This window comes from Patiria miniata, unplaced genomic scaffold (assembly GCF_015706575.1).
Source record: "Patiria miniata isolate m_02_andy unplaced genomic scaffold, ASM1570657v1 HiC_scaffold_7, whole genome shotgun sequence".
Taxonomy (NCBI): domain Eukaryota; kingdom Metazoa; phylum Echinodermata; class Asteroidea; order Valvatida; family Asterinidae; genus Patiria; species Patiria miniata.
This window is the reverse complement of record NW_024037074.1, coordinates 34,634,244-34,654,171: the sequence shown is the minus strand read 5'-3', so window position 1 is coordinate 34,654,171 and position 19,928 is coordinate 34,634,244. Positions and strand designations below refer to the sequence as shown.

Sequence of the window (19,928 nt, the reverse complement as noted above, 5' to 3'; positions counted from 1 at the left end):
CCCAGCCCATTTGACCAAACTAGGGTCAAAGGTCATGATGGGATCACTGGTGTCAAAAACCTGATTTTTTTTTTACTCAAAACACTACTCCTTCCAGAAATTACGGCACAATCACGTGACTCATGCATGAACACGAATCTGTTGGCCCGCAGCTTCCGAGATATTTCCGACCGAGCTTGTTTTTTTTTAAGATAAGATTTATTTCCTACCAAACAACAACAACGACGACAATGATAAAAATCAACAAACAACCGAAATATATAAAGCAAAACAAAACTTGATCAAAGTGAGTGTCTTTTTTCTCTTCAAAATGGATATTTATCACTCACGATAATGGAAGTTTCTTTACCTGCCCGTTCGCGAGAAAACTAAGCATTTTAAAGTACAGGTAATAAAATCAAAACAACACTATATAAACCACAATTATATATATGCAATGAAAAATCCACTAGTTTGCAGGTTAATAATGGGAGCGACAGAAAGAACGAGACATTATTTCCCCTATCTGGCCTAATTGGCCAGTAATTGGTTGTCAGTCACCATCGTCCAGGGCCGAAATCCCGCCCCCTTATGAATAATTCAGTAATCATCCCGATGCTCATGACATCGCTCGTCATAACAGCATGCTGTGGTCTGGTCGCTGCCTCTCTGTCAAGTATAGATGACACTTACACATTAATATGGTCTTTTAAAGAGCTGGTTTCTGCAAGACGGAGGACAAATAAGTACAATCCACATGTATTTGGGACGATAAATAGGTAGAACGATATAACCAATTCATCGCTATGGTTGGTTGATGCATAGAGCATCGGGATGATGTAAAGTACCAGGCAGCTCATCTGAAAATCCTCAAATCCACTTCATCATTAAAGACTCTTCAGTTCCTGACTAAGGAAGCTAGTTCTTCTTTTTTTTTCTGTTCAGCACACACTAATGACAAGAACAAAAATTTGATCTTTTTGACAAGTACAAGATTTGGATTGATATCCATGGCCACGATGCGCCAAGACGGATAAACATTAGAAGAGGGGATACTCTCGTGTTTAAGAATTTCAAACTGTTCAGTTTTCTGAATGATCTTGCCACTAAATAAGTGCAATTATAAAGTTGTTGAAAACACAAATATTTCTCAGGCATTTACCAGTTCTGCAAAGTAGGAATAATTGGTATCTGGACCGTGCGACCACCCTGCACAGCGGCTAGATGCTATCTGGGTTGGAGCTGTGCGTGTGTCCAGCTACAGCTGCCGGCTCCTCGGACCATGTCACGGCGGCACCACTCAAGGGCATGATGGAGCAGCAGTACCGGGGAGCTAGCGCTCCTTGCCCGCTGGACTTCCCCGTCGTCTCGCATCACCAGGCCGTCCACCACCTCGCCATGAACACTCAAGCTCGGTATCAGCAGCCCCCGAAGCCCAACCACTCCATCGATGCTATCTTGGGCATCCAACGGGAGGCAGAAGCAGACAAACACAGGACAGTACTTGGCCCACTGCATCACCACCTGCCGCCGAGCCCCACTCACCGGGCACGATCAACCTCGCCTACCGTGGCACCTTGCACACCGCCCCCGGACAATCACGTCGACGGCAAAGAAGAGGAGACCGCGTTCTTGGAGGGTTTCAAGTCAAACAAAAATGGTTTGTGCAAAATCTTACATCTTCTTTGTAAACTCTTATTCACCCATTCTGTTCCGATCGAATGACGGCTGAACTTAAAGTGAAAATCGGTATTATTCGCATGTTTTCATCAGTTCCAAGTTTTAGTCCGTAACGTCTTCTACGGTATCATTTTACCTTCGTTTTGCACGTTTTTGTGCTTTTGCTTTTTACTATAAGATCGAATGGGTTCCTCGAAAAGCCTTCAAATTGAAATATCGTAATTTTTGATAAACATCAAACTAAAAGGAATAATTATAATATAAGGAAAATTACAAAACAAAATCAAAATAAATTGAAGCATGAAACATCTTTTTACGTTATCTAATGTAGAAATTGCCCAAAGCCTTGTCGGTCTGTTCGGGTTTCCGCTGAAACAAAAGCCCAACAAATTAATCTAACAGAAATTTACCTCGATTATATTTTTCGTTTGAAGGCAGTGATGCCGTTCGTTATCATTGAAATTCCGTGCATAATTTCAAATCAGTTTTTGTAAGCTATTTCAAATTTAAGTTTACGAAACTGTTGTTCATGCATTTTTATGTCAGAAACTTTTTTTTACTGTTGATTAATTGAAATGAATTTCGTACACACACGACTGAAGCATTATTGGGCAACATCGCCAATTTAACTTATTTTTGAAATAGTCTTCTGAAACTGTTGACGCGCTATATCTCTCCCCATTTCAGCACCCTTTAAGTACGAATGCGAGTGGATTTTCATAGTTGCCGGAAAAATTTAAAAGAAGACCCGTAAGGAGAAAGAGGTTTCTCTATTAACGGTTCAAATTCGCTCTATCATGAACGAAATGTATTTTTCCATTCTGCAAGTGTTTATCAAATAACCAAAAACGAAACTCTTTTCCGCTCAAAATTAAAGACACTGTTGAAATAAGCATACTAAGTAAAAGATCCTTTGCACAAAATGTGCCGTTTCCATCCATTCGTCACTCAGGATTTGCGTTGCCGTTGGAGAAGCTTCAGGTTTTTCCTCCTTGTTTGCTTTGCTCTTCATGACTAAAGTTTTATCGTTCTTTGTAGTTGTTGTACTAATTAGCATCTCTTGATGGTTCCCCTCCCATTTCCTAAGAAACTGTAGTCACTAATTGTCCAACGTTTATCGCAACAGACTTTTATCTTTTCCGTTTGCACGATGGGGTCCACCATGTACAGGCCCAGTGAAGTGCCCGTAAAACTTTGTTGACGGAGCACAATGAGCAGTGCGTTTGAATGCATCTTCGCCTTAGAAAGTGATTCAGTGGGACAATAGCGTGCGCTCGGTCTCTCCGCCCCGGTGATTAGCGTCTATCTCACCCGTGGCTCCCCCTGAAAAACACGCTGAATGGCTGGGGAGAGAGCCGGCTAATGGGCCCTTGTTCCGTACCTGCCCATCAAACAATCTTTGAAGAAACCTAGAGACTGTGGGTTGATGAGAGGCATGGCAGAGACGTACGGTGTACAGGCTGGCTAGAGGGGTATCTGCCGGTTCAGCTCCATGCGTCTACATTTCGTTTTGCTTGCCTGTTTCCCACTTTTCATATCACGATGTCTTGCCATGGCCTCCCTTCCAATTCTTCACTTAAACTTTAACATCAATCTTTCGTATATCATTTTGTCTTTAGAATTTAAGACGATTTTCTTTCCCACAACGTATATATGTTCTTTCTTTCGTCTTTTGGCTTGAGACACAATTATGTGAACACAGAAGAAAATTACATATGCATCATTTAATGCGTACAGTATCGCCCTCGCCAAATCAAAATACTTTATTCAACAACAACCAACTTAATAATTCATAAAGTTTTCTCTGAAAATTTGAAGAAGCAGATATATATGTACTAAAAAGTTACGACTTTCAATATGAAGGCCTATACGGATTTTGTGTTGTACAGTAGCTTAAACGTTCGTTATTTGGTTTAGAATGCAATTTTTTAGTATAATTTAGAAAATGCAAACATTTTGGAGGCGCCTTTTTTTTTTAAGATGTGCTTAAAAAAAACTCATAAATTTCGTTCCAAGCTTTATTGACTATTTCAGTGCAAATTGTATCATACAATAAAAATATTTGGGAAAGATCTTTAACAATTCAATCCCGATATAAGTTGTTGCTTATTATTGTTCCCATCCATATATCCCTGTTTTGTAGCTGTTCCTTTGTGAACTTTCTCTTCGTGGGGGGATATTACCATCATAGGCCGGCTTGACTAACATAGGTATTCCGTCATCGATATCGCGCTTGGTACCCCTGGTCATAATATAAATGATTGCATGTCCTTCAAAGTTATTCACATACAAGAGCATTCTCCACCCGATTTGTGTTTTCAACCAACCGTTTTAAAACTCATCGTATTTTTAATTCAGTGTTTGTCACTGACTTTCCGCGTCAGAGGAATATTATCAAGACAGACCGTGATGCGCTTAAGAGTAAATAGTATTATTGTAGATACAAGAACATATTTTCTATCATTATGATTTCAAGGTATGATGCAGTATAGTCAATCAAAAAAATGATAAAATACAGGCCGCGTTCGAATTACATCTAGAAATCACACACGCGCCTAAATGGAAGTGGCTGCAGCCACCTCCCATAGACATGTGTGTTATTTCCAGTCTTATAGACAAGTAATTTCGACGCGGTCATACGCTCTATCGTTCCAGAGCAGATATTTGACCAGATACCTTAAAGGGAAGATACAACATTTGCAAACATCAAAAAACGAAACGATCAAATTGCCATGAAATTCCTTACTGAATTGTTAGGGAGTGACAAATGGCTCTTTTTAAAAAAACTGCTCCTAATTTGTCATATTTAGTTTATTCCGCATTTTCTTTGCAATTGATTACACACCTGTGAAGGGGTACAAGCCTGCTAGACTGATTCTCTGACCTTACAATTTCCCAAAGTTTATAAATTTCTCTGTTTCATCTTAGGCCTAAGTGGGGTCAGGGAACCAGACGACAAGAACATGATTGGTTTTTGTGGGTCTTTTTCAGCATCCACAAGCCCAAAACGTGAAACAAGTCAGATTAGCAATATTTGCTATAACATACTAATCCTCAAAATCTATTTATATCTGAAAATTGCAGCAAAGGCAAATTTTCTGGGTTGAAATGACATTCTAGCCAAAATGATCCTGAGAGATTTCAATTCGACCCAGAAATGAATCAGGTCGAAAAAGGACCCGGAATCTGACTCGAATCTGACCCGGGCTCTTTAAAGGGAATATACAACATTTGCAAACATCGAAAAATAAAACTACCAAGTTTTTGCGAAATACCTTAACAGGATGTTGGTAAATGACAGTCTAAAGCATCCTGTAAAATTATGGCACCTGGTATACTGTCATTTTCAAGAAAAGTGGTATTTTTGTATCAATTTCCAACGCTGATCGGCCGATCAGCGTTGGAAACAACTGGCTTTTTTTCAAATACTAGCCCCAATTGACCATTGCACTTGTTTGCAATCGATTACAAACCTATAAACGGGTACGAGCCAGCTAGACTGGTTCCCTGACCTTACAATTCCCCCAAAGTATGTAAACTGCTCTGTTTCTTCTTATATGGAGTCAGGGAACCAGACTACAGGAAAATGATCGTTTTACTTGGTTTTTATAGCATTTTCGAACCCAAAACCTCCAAAAAGTTAGTGTAACTATATTTGCTTTATATTTCCAACCCCCCAATTCCATCCATTTCTGAAAATTACAGCAAAAGCAAATGATGTATATTCCCTTTAAAGTGTTGCTTTGAATCTCTCATTATTTGTTTGGAAAAAATACCCCATTTTTTCTGTATATGGTACGATCCGTGTTGGGACCCCTGCTGTAAATGTTCAATCGCTGCAAAAGTGACATTGTGCAGCTACCAATTGGAAGCCAAGTTGTGTTGACCTAACAATTCGAACAACAACATCAACAAAACGATTTTCAATATAACAAGGACTCTGTCATTCCGCTGCAAAACGAGGAAATTTGTTATTACGTAAATCAGCCCTACAACAGCGCCGTGTCTTATTATGAGATGAATCAAAGTATATTCAAAAATATTTAGCAAGTCAATGGATAACTAGCACAGACACGTTTTGTTTTCAATTCATCAAAACTTTTCCATTTTTGACAGGATTAGTGTTCATACTTCACCATAAAGAGTACCTAATTACACTGCCAAGTGTCCAAGTTGTACTCCAAAAGCGTTCAAAATGCACTGCCAAAGCGTTTAAATTGCACTAAGCGTTCAAACTGAACTCTGGCAAGTGTTAACATTTCACTGCTTTTGCGTTCAAATTTAACTGCCCCAAAATGTACTGCCAAGTGTTCGAACTGCAGAACCGACGAGAAGTGAAACGTTATTGATTTTACACGACGACGTGTTTAACGATTATGTGCACAGTGCCAATCAATCATGAAGAAATACGTGTAAACCACGAGAACACTACGTAAACTCTTTCAAGCACCTACTTACAGCATGGAGATACGGCCGGTGTTGACCTTTAGGAACAAGGAGTGCTTCACTGCTCATTTTGTTAATACTTCAACTTGAGGGGAGACTACGACGACTCGATCAGGGGATGAAGCCCACTTTTGAGTATAAGTGCTGATTTGTCGTTGAGAAGATTAATCTGATATGTCTTCTTTTATTGCCTATGGTATATTCTCCACCCTCTTCACAAATAGAACGATAAAAAAAAACATTCAGTGATGCTAAATTTTGCCCGTAAATTTCGAGCTTCTAAAATCATCATGACCGGTGACCTTAACAAGGGGGGGAGTGGGAGAGCCCCAACCCCACTCCAGGCTTGTGCCCCCCCCCCCCCTCCCGTTCCCCCATTCAGAATTTTGGGGAGGTAGAAATGAGCTTTTCTATGTTAAACGTTAAATTTTCATTGAGTGTCTCCCTCCAGAAAATGAGACCCCCTCAGTGACCCCGGCAATTTGGACCCAAGTTACTCCACTGATAACGGCACACAAAACAAGGTGTTGTGCATAAGACCCTTAGCGATTTTCAAAGTAGGGTTTTTCTCGATAATTTCAACAACTCGGTTTCAATTATTGATGATCATTGGCCTTCATTTGCAGTCAACTTTGCATCAATCACCATTTTTCTTCTTCAGGATTTGCTCATAAGAATTCGACGCGCCAGGCCACTGACAGCATCAGCCAGCCACGGGCATCAGCGCAGCATCAGAGCTGCGGCGAGTCCACGGCCCTCGGCAGCACATCAGACTCGGCGGTAGAGCTGGACGAGGGGACCCCGGACTCGCCGGGCAGCCCCGGCGGTGCTGATCTGGGTGAGGACGGGCCGGACGGCAAGAAGAAACACCGGCGTAACCGGACCACTTTCACCACCTACCAGCTGCACGAGCTGGAGAGGGCGTTCGAGAAGTCACACTACCCAGACGTGTACAGCAGGGAGGAGCTGGCACTCAAAGTCAACCTTCCTGAAGTCAGAGTCCAGGTGAGTCTTTCAGGACTTTCGTCGATCTATAACCGAGTCGCTGATTTACTGACTGACTAACAGGGCTTAAATCTATGTCCTAAACTGAGATGTTTAAAACCAACCTATATAGACCATGTGCCTTGTATTATGTAGATTCATGCCGACAGCAGGGCAACTCGAACATTTTGCGTGCTATTTGCCAAATACTTTTCAGGGTTAACATTGACACTTATCTGAGTCAAAAGAAAGAACCCTTTTTGCATATGTTTCCGGGTTAAAATGACCCGGTACCGGAAAATGATCCAGAAAAGTGTCATTTTGACCCGAATGAGTGTCACTTTGACCCTGACAAATAAAACCCGGATTCTGGATCAATCTGACGATGTACTTTTTTTTGCAACCTGTCTTTCCCTTAACCAAAAATTCCGTGGCGAAAATAACAGTTTCAGTCAATTTTGAGCAACTTAAAAACAATTCTTTTCTACCGACAGAATCATTGACATAAAAGAGCCCTTAGGTATGAAACGGTTTCAAAGTCATGGGCAAAGGAACATATTCTCACTGCTTTTATGCTTTGGGACGGCAATGTCAGACCCCCCCCATATCCCCCCCCCAAAAAAAAAAAAATGAGCACGACAGGCCACTTCATTTCAAATATTATCTAAAGAAACAGTATAAGAACCACGTGGAACGAACGGAAAATGTGGATAATCCATCAGGGTTTCTTCCTAAACAGCGCCATCAAAATGGCGTTTAGCACCCAAGGAACACCCTTCCTCTATTTAAATGTCCCACGCTGCAACCCCCCCCCCCCCCCCCCCCCCCCCACCGAACCAAATTTCTGCTTGAAAAATTGTGCGTCCCAAGCCTTTCATTTATATTCAAAGGTTTTTTTTATTGAAGGTAACCGAACTCAGGCGTTTCAAACTGCACTGGGTATGGAGTCCCTAGTAGGAGCCTATATGCGGTCATTGCGCTTGAAGCCTGAAAACGTTATACCAAACTTTACTGCCTGTCTGGGTTTTCTCGTGGCTTGTAAATTAGAACATTACTCTTATTAAACAATATGCTTTGGGGCAGATTATTGAATCGACCAATTTCCCCCTTGAAAAAAATGAAAGGAGTAACATAGGCCCTGCGAAACATGGATGTATTTTGTAAAGAAACGATAAAATGTGAGTTTTCTCTAGTGTACAAGCATTACATTCACTGTGTGGACTTCAAAAACAAAAGAGGTCCACATAAACCACGTAGCAGCGACATTGTGTGGACTTGCCCACGTCCACACAGTGTTTCCCCCTCTCTGGAAAACAGATTTACAGGCATTTTGAGTTAGGTTTGTCGGTGGCAAAATGAAGAGAAACAATAAAGGGAATCATGGAAAAAAATTGGGGTTGAAGGAGTTTTCGCACTATGAGTAAAATTAGGTTTTTTCACAGGTTTTTCTTAACTACACGAAAACAAAGGAATATCCACATGTAACGTAAACATGTGTGTGTTTTTGTACGTTTGGTCTCGACACATTTTAATTCTAAATCTTCAACTGGTTTCCAAAACTTTGAAGACGACAAACGAATCAGTGCTTGGAATGACGGTCTGTCACCTGGGACTCACAAACCCTATTTGCCGAATCGAATTGTAAGAGATCGTCAGTGATAACAAGTTTGAGACGCCACCACTTCGACAAATTGGGAGCTCCTCTGATAAAAACACCCCACATTAAACCAAAGTATAGTGCCAGCCAGCTAGCAAGACTGGTTTACGAAAAAATGGAGCGTAGTCTGGGTCAACAAACTGGAACAAGCAAAAACGGCTTGTGCAGCCTGTATGTTCCTGATCTTATGGGGGGTTGAAGTCATCCCATGAGCAACAGTGAAAGCGATACAGTGATTCCAATCGAATTGGAAGTCCATCGCGAAAATTGGCGATTGTGATTCATATATTCTCTCCTGCCTCGAGGTGCCTGGAAAATGAAACATGAAAATTACCTGGCTTTCTGATCCGAACGATGCTGGCTGAGCTGAAAAGCAGCCTCTCTGGTTCTTCTGTGCCTTAATTAGCAAGGAATTAGTTCCCCCGAAGTGTGTTTCTTACCACACAAAACCCCGTTTGTGCACCTAAGTAATTGGGACGAGGCGAGCGGGGGCCTCGCGGCCGTTGTTGTCCGGCCGGATCTACATCAGCCTCGCTGGCGAGCATGTACCTACGGCCGGCCCAAGAGATAGATGGGAAAAAGAGTGGATACTAACCTGAAGAAAAGGGAAGAAAAGGGATGGATATTGGGCTGTGGCACGGTGCGATTCCCAGGTCTAATTAAGGGATATGGTGGTGATTTCTGTTGCCGTGGGCGTTGGGCTGGGGCCTCACAATGCAATGGCGTGTCGCAGCCACGCGGAGAACCCGGGGAAAAAAACTCGCGGAAAAAAAACCCGCAGGCTCTTAAGATACCATCCGGCCCGTGAGTCCTTCTACGATAAGTTATCACTTGCTGGCTCTATCTTAGCTTTCCTTGAGGATGAAAGGAAAGAAAAGAAGACAAGAAAAGAAGAGACTGAGTCTGAATCAGAGAGGCCTCATCTGCTTGTAGCAGAATGCCAATATTCGCCACGGAGACCGGGGCATAGCCGAGCCAAGTCGGTTACCGTTGCCTCACGGGGGCTGAAACTCCGTCCGCTCGGGCTCAGCGATCAGTTTAATTTGCGCTAATTGATGAGACGTGGCCCGGCACGATGATCCTTTCGGACGGTTCGTTCGGGCTCGCGTGGGGCGAGCATAAAGGCATTCGGCATCGCGGGACATGGACAAATTCTCAGGTGTTGCGTGAATTAATGAATAGAGATACAAAGCCAAAGCCAAAAACATGAATTTTTTTGGGTAACACAATGTCTTCGATTAAACCGTCTCTGATTAGTTTTGTTAATAACAGATCACATAAGCAATTTCTTTAATATTTATCCATCCGAACGAAAAGCATGAATGGGAAATATTATCTTCTAAACTCTTGGGATGCATTGTGCCTGTCTCCGGAAATCTTCGAAAATCTCCTCCATTTGCCTTTATTTCTTGTTTCTCTATTATGTTTTGTTTCTCATCGATACAATTATACAATTCTTGTAGTGAGAAATTACTCTCAAAATTACCTCGTTCTTATAAAACAGTCAAAAGGTACATGTATCGACATTCAAAATTTGTTCTATCTGAGAGCGTTGGTCCCCCTAATTTCTTTCCGCTCTCTTTTGATAGTTTTTGTTAACTCGGAGACCATGCGTCAGTCAGTGCTTGTGCGCACGACATGTTCGTACCCATAGTGCTTTGCGTTTCCTTTAAAATGTTTGGTGAAACCGTTTAAAGGTAGTATGCAACATTTGCAAACATCAAGAAACAAAACTACCAAATTATTACGAAATACCTTACTTGACTGTAAGTGTATGATAGTCTCCAGCATTCTGTGAAATCGTGGCGTGTGCTGTCATTTTCAAGAAAGGTGAATTTTTGGTATCAATTTCCAACGATGGTCGGCCGACCATCGTTGGAAAAAAAACCCGGATATTTTTCCCCAAATACTGCCGCCAATTTACCAAATTTAGTTTAATAGTCCACATTGGTTTGTTTGCTATCGGTTACACATCCAATGGCTGCAAGCCATCTAGTCTGGTTCCCTGACCTGACAATTCCCTGACGTCTATAAATTGATCCGTATCATCTGAAATGGGGTCAGGGAACCAGATGTCAAGAACAGCATTTGTTTTTCTTGGTTGTTCCAGCATCTATGAAAACAAGACTTTAAACAGGTCAGTGTAACAATATTTGCTATATACAAACTTACCCCTAAGGCCATCCATCTTTGAAAATTACAGTAAAAGTAAAAGTTGTATAAAATACATCACTTGCTTAATATTATGGTCTCACACCAACGCCCTTAGAAAGGGAGGTACTAATGCGATGAAACATTGAGAAAAAAAGAACTAGTAGCGTCTGATGGACAAACAACGACAAACAAATCGATCCCTACATTTCAATTCATGGGACGCAGCCAATCTTCGTGTTATGACATCAAAACCATACCAGTTGCTGACATGCCTTCAGACATGAGCTAAGTTGCCAGACTATTTTTTGTATTGGTGACTGGATTCGTTTTCAAATATAGGCTTACTTCGCATTTTGCCCCCCCCCCTCCCCCCAAAGAGGAAGCGATGTTTCATCAAAATTGTGTAAATTATAAAATAAACCTAAGCGTCTAATCCGCGCCGAAGGTCTCACCCACTATCGCATTTCAGTGGTGAAGGGTGGAAACAAGAATGTCTTTATGGTGAATGTTCGGTGATGGTGTACGACACAAAGGGATGGGAATGTGCCTTTGATGATTCAAGCATGTAATTGGGCACACAGTCAGAGTATGTCATGAGAAAGATATTTGGCTATAGGGCCATCACAGATCTGTCCTTTGAAAACAATGTAGGTAGAATAACAAGCTATGGCTGCCATTTTAAAATTTTGAAAATTACTTGTAATATCCTATACCTATATTTTTCAAAGGACAAATCTGCGATGATCTTATGAGCCAAATATCTTTCTTAAGACATACTCTGTGTGCCAAATCCCATGCTTGTATCATCAAAGGCACAATTCCCCCAAATATTTCCCCTATCTCTGCCCCCACTATAATATCTAAACGATGACATATCCGGTCTTAAGATGCTGATCAAGGAGCTTTATGGTTAAAGCGGCGTCCTCAATAATAATGTTTGAGTGATTTGAATTCTGTCGTTATTTCAATTTTTTCGAGGATAGGCGGTGGATTTTGATGTACCCTATTTTTTTTATAGTCCGTCTTTCATGCATGACTCTTTCCCAGTGGTGATTACAAATCACCTGGGAAGGCCATGTCTTTGCCGTAATCATCGTCGTCATCAACTCTTACATCGGTCATAATTTCAATCGCGCGCAAATTGGTCGGCGTCAAAATGTTAAACGGCTGATTAGCGTCTAATTGGTGCCCAATGGGGGTACGGTGGCATCACCTGCAGCCAGCAGGGCGGCACGCAGAATCAACGAAATTGGCGGGAACCAGCAAAAATAATTGCGTTACATATCTCCCCGCGAGTTATGCCCCACGACTGTTACATGAATGTGTCACCAATGTCGTTAAATTGGGCTTTACTCGCTATATTTCTGGATTGCGTTTTGATGAGCACGGGTGAAACTACAAATGTACTAATTAACATCATTTTACCGAACTCAATTTGTTTCTCGCTTGCGTTATATACGTTGACGGTTATTGTATTCTTGATAAGGAGATGTTTCTGAACAAGTAAAATTGTTGAGCATAGTGCCAGTTGAACTTCATAAGGACCTGTACTGCGAGTATAGGCCTAGTGTTGTGTTATCGTAGAAGAAATTCACTCAAGCTTCGTAAGCATTCCAGATTAACAACAATGCAGCGCTGCACGTCTTATGCCAGAAACAGCTTTATATAGTGGACTGTGTGGTGTTCCAGTTTGTTAACCGTATAGAAGTATTCTTTCCGATTGATGCACTTTTTTGAAATCCCCATGTAAGGTTGTCATATTTCAGCGGAAAGAAAATGATAATTCATAAAATAAAACGAGTGAATCACTGCGACCCATCTGCTCAACCATCAAACAGTTGTCATGTTTCATAGCTACGGTTGGAAATGACTTTAATCGCGGGATGGGAAGTTTGAGAAATACAGATTGGTGTTGTCCGAAGGTCGACCGCCGCAGCGAGCCATCAGAAAACCCCCAGCCGTGGGCAGACGCGCCTCACACTGCAGGGTTACGGTGGATGAAGCTGGGGAAATTAATGCCCGTACAATACAATTGTAGACCTCTGATTGCCGGTCTTTTTGCCAGGGCGTTATTACGGACAGGTCAGTCAGTTGTTGGGCCGAGCGTGCCGGCTAATTATTGGGGACCGTGGATTGCTGGGGTGGGATGGGGACCTCGTTGATTGCCGATGATTGGGCGACATCAATCATACAAATGAGATTAGGGATTGAAATCTTGTCAACAGCTCAGACCTTGAGGTCTGGCCAATATTTCTTATTGTTCCGACTCAGTACAGCTGTTACTAAATAATGAAAACCCTACTGCGATATTGTGTACCCTGCCTGGTGAAATGAGAAACTGCCAGGATTAGTTATCTCAAAACTAGACCCTTCTCTCCAAGTTTTAAATCTTAGTTTCATGACCTCAAGAGATGCATAATCCTGTGAGGCCAAAATATTTTAGAGACACGACATTTGTGTTTCGACTGGTTGTAACCGTTTGATTATAACTGACTGAAATTTCAAACGAACAAAAAATCGGTTAAGTAGCTACTTGCGCAACTATGCGAAGAAGATTTGAATTGGTTTGCTTTTACCACAAACGAATTAGAGTTTAGTACAATTCAAATTTGTTTCTATTGTTTATGTACAATTCATAAACATTAAACACACTCGTAAGGCTCCCGAATCTCTTAGTGACAAACACTAGGAACATATTTTAATCAGTAGTAGGCCTATTTGGCGTTAAAAATGTTTTGTGTAAATATTACAATATAAATAATATTCTCTGGACACAGGAAAAACCAGTTTTTGTATTCCAAGTGTTTGTGTGGAAATCGGGGACGATAGCACGCGGGATTCAAGCTTTGTTGACAGAAACTGCAAACAAAATCAGATCAGTCCGATAGGTCAACTGCATGGACCCGAACTAGGAAGCCATCATTTTGAAAATGTATCACTCTTCCCCATGGTAAAAATGTAATGGTAATTTATTCTAGACAAATAAATATCAAACTGTAGCCGATGGGAACGATGTTTTAAGGGTTTTCAAGTCAAGATTATGCAGTCCAACCACTTTTCCGTTTCTTTTTTTTCTTTCATTTCAGTTTCCAACGGTACATAAACAATACCATCTAAAGACGGGAAAATAATTCTGAAATGCCCCTTTTCTGTGTGGTGTGACTCAGTGCCGTAGCTTGATGTGTGAACCTCAAAATGTCAGCTTTTGTCCTAAACAACCATCCTCAGTTTCTTCTTGATGATATCACTCCACTTTCGCTTTAGTAAGGGTTTCATTGTTCATTTTGAACTCATGCATTACGTTATACGCGTTTAACGCTTTGATTAACAGATCCCATACTGAATGCATCAGTCACAAAGCCTATACCAATCTTTGGAGGACATCGTAGATTAAAACTCAGACTGGGCCAGACGTTCTTTGATTTTCTTCAATGCTTGCTAGAGTGTATAGGACTCCGTATCGTTAGTCTGGAGATAAAAATGATATTTGAAACAGTTGTAGGTAAATCGAAAGGCAATTGTTTTTGGTTAATTGTAAACGTAATCGTTTTGTACAGACGATTTGTGACGAAACTTTTACTTGAGGAAAAAAAAACACATTGAGCCGTAAATTTGGGTTACGCCTATGTTCCGACACCTATGATCTTATGTGTGGGTAACCGTACATTCGTACCGCACTACAACTGACTCTTTTCAGCCAGTTGAATGGTACCCACATATTAGTTAAGGAGTGAAATCGAACAGCGCATGCTCTAGTTTGTACTTTTAAAGATTTTTTTTTAACGTTCTTTGAATAAGACTAATTTCATGGGATTTGGTCAATTTTGATTTTTTTTTTTTTTTTTAATAATCTCTTTAACATGGTTCACTTTAATTTCTTTAATATGTTTATTTGGACGTTCAACGATGTCTCTTTTTCTTTTTTTTCTACTATTGTCAATTAATTAATTAAGTAATCAAGTTGTACAGTGTAACGAGGTTAGCTAATCAATGACGTAACACATCAGTTCTAATTAGAAGCCTACTAGGTTGAATTATAGAGCGCGGGCTTCATTGGCAAAGTTTCAACTCGCATATTACGAGTTGTCAGCAGAAATTAAGTGCGCATAAAAGGGCAACGGCATTTAATGAAATTGATTTCCTGGCATACCTTGCAGCGTGTATTTACATTGACAACGGATGATATGGACGTATATACCGATGTCCGCTAACACATGGCGGACAACATTATTGCTCTTTCCCGTCCGTCAACTTGTGTAAACGAATCTGATTCATTTGTCAGAAGAAAGGAATTTTTAAGCTCTATATTTTTTATATCGAGCAAGAAGTTTCCCATCGAATTAAAAATAATATCAGAATGGAGACATTAAATTCATCAACAATCATCTTTGCCGAAGTGTCCAACTTTTCCAAATCTGACCATGTCAAAACCTTATACTTTTAGTTTGGACAAAACCTTACTTGTAGTTTTTAACCCAATTCCCAAACTCCCGACAAAAGCGTTACAAACGCGTTCGTAACAAAGAGTGATACAAAATGATCAATGAATGTTGAGAAATCGAAATAGATCACTTTCTTTCGCATGCATTTTTTGAAATGGAAAGTATCTTTTCACACACACTCTAATAAGTCCCGGGTTAGATTTGATCCGAAATATGGTTCATATTTGACCTGATACTCTTCGGGTCAAAATGTCACTCTTCCGGGTCAAAATGGCATTTTTTTTCCGGGTCAATATGACCAGAGACCTATCGTTTTGACCCGGAAAATTGTCATTTTGACCCGGAAAAGTGTCAGGTCAAATATGGACCGGATTTCGGGTCAAATTTAACCTGGGACTGTTTAGAGTGCACCATGCTGAGCCTTAAAATGGTGTGGTGAGTTCCACTGGAACTGCTGACTGTAACTGACTTTAAGCCCATAAGGGGCTCAATATTTGAGCATGTTCACAGTCGCCAAAACAAGAGATCATTAATATTACTTTGTCTCATTTTGTTTTGCAGGTATGGTTCCAGAACAGGAGGGCCAAGTGGCGCCGACAGGAAAAGATGGAATCCAGCGCCATCAAGATGCAGGAGCAAGCCATCTCATCCCTCCACCGGAGCACCAGCGGGCTGAACACCAAGCTGCCCCTAGACCCCTGGCTGACCCCACCCATGTCCAACGCGGCCGCGCCCGCTTCGTTCCCCTCGCTGCAGGGAATCCTCGCACACGGACATCACCAGTTATCTCCCCTGGGCTCAGCCGGCGGGGGACGGGGGCATCTCTGCGGTCTGGGCCCCATCAGCTTCCCGCTGCTGCCGCCCACATCGTCCAGCTTCTCGCTCTTGAGCCCCACCCTCGGGGGCCCTGGGCGCCAGGGGGTGGGGTTGCTAGAGACAGGTGATGTCAGACACTCGAGTATAGCGGCGTTGCGATTGAAAGCCCAAGAGCACCTGGACACCATGATCAGGGCGCCCGTCTACAGCGGTCAGTCGTCACCTACAAGCGACTAGGAAGTCTATACCCATTGAGATGCCGAGTAGAAAATGTTGTTTCAAAAAGCTCACAAATTAAGCTGTTTGCCAGTTTCGCTAAGCGCATTTGCTTAGCAGCTTATTGATACACAGCCAGACACTATAATAATGTTTTGGTAACTTCTTGAAGCCCTCCAAATCTCAGCCTGTGTGTCATTATTAAGCAAAAGTCTTTGTATTCAATGTCATTTTCTCGGAAAGAGACCCCGACTTTTCTTCGAATCGTTGTCCCAATTTGGTTTCAAACCTCTTTTGAGGCACTTGTACTTGTGTAATTCTCTCAAATCATGAAGAATAAGATAAGTTGAGCGAACAAAATGTGGTAAAATCAACAAATTGAAATGGTATATCTTTTCTTAATTTGGTGCTGCGTTAAACTTTTTCTGTGAGCGCCACTAATTTGCACATGATAGATGAAGCACCGTTTTCCTTTTCGGATTTGTCTGTGTTGGTAAAACGCGTTATCAAAACTGGTCCATTCAATGTTGGTTCGCTGTGTATCTTTGGCAGTGTGATGTCCACAGTGAAATGTATTGAAAGAGTTCCCACTTTCTCTCGCATGCCGCAGTGAGTGTATTTACTGTTTGTGACGTGACTCTGATTGTCTGTGATGATCGTAAGGGCGGTCTTCAATGGTTTTCGAGAACTTCTACTTTCAGTTGGCTGGCTTCCAGATCAAACTGCGCGTGCTCGTAGGAAATGACAATGGTCGTTAAGATTTTAAAGTTCCCGCCGATTTTATGTGTCGTGTGCAAGAATGTCGTCGTTTTATAAAGGCATACCTTGCATAAAAAAGAGTGCTGAGAACGCAACAAATTGAGTGTATATCTAGGTGTTAGAGTAATTACACGATTGAATTTCACACAATGTAAAAAAATAGTGGAAAAACGGTGCAATTGCCTGCAATTATTGTCGTTAGTAAACACTGTATCATTTACCACGTATATTTCCACATGGATAACGACGATTGTATTTGTAACACGCGTTGCGGGCAAACTGTCCATTTCTGAATCAGTGGATAAAACGCACTTGTACATTCCAGGGAAGTTTCTATATTTCATACAAGTCGTTTTCACATCTACGATTGTGAGTTCGAAAAAATTCTGGCCTAAGATTATTCTTCGTCCCCTTTTACTTTAACAAATTTAATTTTAAAAAAGTCATGATTTACCTGACTTGCTGAAACTACGAAAGGAATTCGTGCAAATTGTTTCAGTTTTAAACAAGAGTCTTTTGCCGGAGAAATGTAATCTACGCAAAAACATGTTTGTAATATTTTATATGTCTGTGAGTTTTTTCTTGTGAATATAAGTGTCTGCTAAGCAGAGTCGTGTTGTATCAATTTCTTGTTTAAAAAGATAAACTGCTTACATTTGGGTAAACCTTGTATACAGCTCCGAACAAAGTTATGATTATACTGCCGTATGGAACATTTTTATTTATGTATTCCACTTATTTCGACAGTTCGGAACTCAGTGATCGTGCCCCTTTTAAAATATTAACGAATTTGAAATTTGTTATCAGAATGTTTTTTTAAACTGAGTTACTACCGTCACTTTGTTATTCAGTGTTCACTCTTCAAAATGATATACAAAAAACATGATAGTAATGAAATGCAAGTTATACTTTTGCTTTGGTTTTTTTTTTGTATCGCCCATAGAGCCACGTTGGGTCATTTGCATTTACCCAGTACAATGGCAGAAACCTTGTTCAAAGTGAAGATAGGACTTCTATCAAATACCCTGTGAAGTTAGTCCGCCTGAAATGGTGCCCGCATGCACACATTTTTATGTGCCAACTGCCGAGCAAGGAATCCAGTAAAAGAGACCCTGCAGATTGTACATGTTTCGTCTGTTCTCTCAAAATGTAAAGTATCAAAAATCAACTGAGCTTAAACTTCAATATATTAGTTGTTAGGCACCCTTGTACAGAGTTTGAGAAATTGTGTTGCTTCAAACGAAAACAAAAATGCGCAAAAAGCGAATGATCAAGTGGCCTGTATTCAGTTGGAGATGAGATCGATTTCTCGCAGATTTATTAAACAAAAAAAGACGAGAAAATCACACATTCTATTTTCAAATATGATGTGGGCATATTTCAGCAGAATTGTATTTGTATATAATCGCAGGTGTCCCGAGTAAATTTGTTCCACCATGATGTATGCCTCGTTACACAGTAATAAATGCCGAAAAATGAATGTTATAACTGAAAGAATCGCCAGGTGTTAATTTTGTGTTGCCTGCATGTTGTCATGAAAGGTATTGATACGAATGACAAATACCAATGCATGTGAAATGTGAGTGTGTTCTCAGCCGTTACATTGATCTCTGCGCTCAGGAATAGAGAGTTCGGTTACCTTTCTAACAGCAGTCTGAATAGGTTGATTCCTATGAATGAAATACAGCGTTTTGGTAACAACGCGTTTGAAATTTCATTTTTCGTGTGAAAACGTTCAAGAACGAATGCTTAATACGTTTTGAACGTTGTGGAACGGGGTGTTTCCATAGACTGTATAACAGTCTGCAAGACTTTCCATATATTTCTTTGTGGACGTTGTTGTCGATATACGTGTGAACAACCGTTTAAAAGTTCAACATACTCTGCAACATCTTGTACTGTCCTACATTGTGAATGCTTTGTGTTCTGTTTGAAAGTCGCTTTTCAATTTTCATTCAAGAGGAGAATCTTAGGTAACTGAAGTGATGACGGAGACATGTTTTCGAAACCAGCGCAACCTTGAAAATGGAAAGCCGGTCTCTTCAAATCTTCCCCGCTGCCTAAAAGAGAATTAGGCTTTCCATTGCTTTTTTGGTTTTGCGGCCGCAATTTGAAGCTTTTACATCAGTATCCCCTTAAAACCTGCAGAAGCGAAAGCCCATCAATGCACTGGCACCCGCTGTGACGGTGCAGCCCTAATGCACAGTATCTACTCCCCGCTGAGTCCAATTATACACCTGTTTTAGGCTGTTTTGCCCCCCTTATACCACCCGTACCCCTACCACCAAAGCCCCCGTGTATCGGGTAATACACCCACTGTCCACGAGTGATTTCATCCCCGTGGACGCCCACTGTGCGAAGGCCCAACTCATTTCCCCCCTTCCTTTCTTGCAGACAAGCGGCTCTCATTAAAGCTGACGGCTTGTCAGTCGAGGGATTGGCAGGTTCCGTTATCCTCCTCCCCAATTCAACACCGGGGGTAATGGCCACTGAATGGGCCCATTAATTTAGCAAATGCCGGCTGAATGGGGCGGGCCTTAACTTCGTTAGTGGGTGATACAATAAAGGCAGCATGGGTGGTTGGGTCGTCATCACTGTTAATAACAACTGTCAACTACATGACATAGGCCTAGTATTGGTTTCTTGCAAGACTTTTTTCAACATGGCGGGCGCTTTAAAGTTACGATGATATTATTCATGATCTTGATTGGCCATTTGTATCACTGAGATTACACCGGAAACACATTTATTGTTTCGATAACCCGAAACTTCATTTCAGATATGTCATTTTAGGT

At 41.2% G+C, this 19,928-nt stretch overlaps 1 protein-coding gene across 1 annotated transcript; it reads left to right on the top strand.

Moving 5' to 3' along the window:
• Positions 1–636: 636 nt before the first annotated feature.
• Positions 637–18,455, top strand: LOC119745654 (retinal homeobox protein Rx-B-like). Its single transcript, XM_038222171.1, has 3 exons — positions 637–1,639; positions 6,767–7,110; positions 15,904–18,455. The coding sequence occupies exons 1-3, from the start codon at positions 1,204–1,206 to the stop codon at positions 16,393–16,395; spliced, it is 1,272 nt and encodes a 423-aa protein (XP_038078099.1). The 5' UTR covers positions 637–1,203; the 3' UTR covers positions 16,396–18,455.
• Positions 18,456–19,928: the final 1,473 nt, after the last annotated feature.

Bases quoted from the DNA above. Each gene is read 5' to 3' on its own strand.
- LOC119745654 (XM_038222171.1), top strand. From the start codon at position 1,204: ATGCTATCTGGGTTGGAGCTGTGCGTGTGTCCAGCTACAGCTGCCGGC. The intron at 1,640-6,766 runs GTTTGTGCAAAA...TTTCTTCTTCAG, and splicing joins TTTCAAGTCAAACAAAAATG to GATTTGCTCATAAGAATTCG. The intron at 7,111-15,903 runs GTGAGTCTTTCA...TTTGTTTTGCAG, and splicing joins TTCCTGAAGTCAGAGTCCAG to GTATGGTTCCAGAACAGGAG.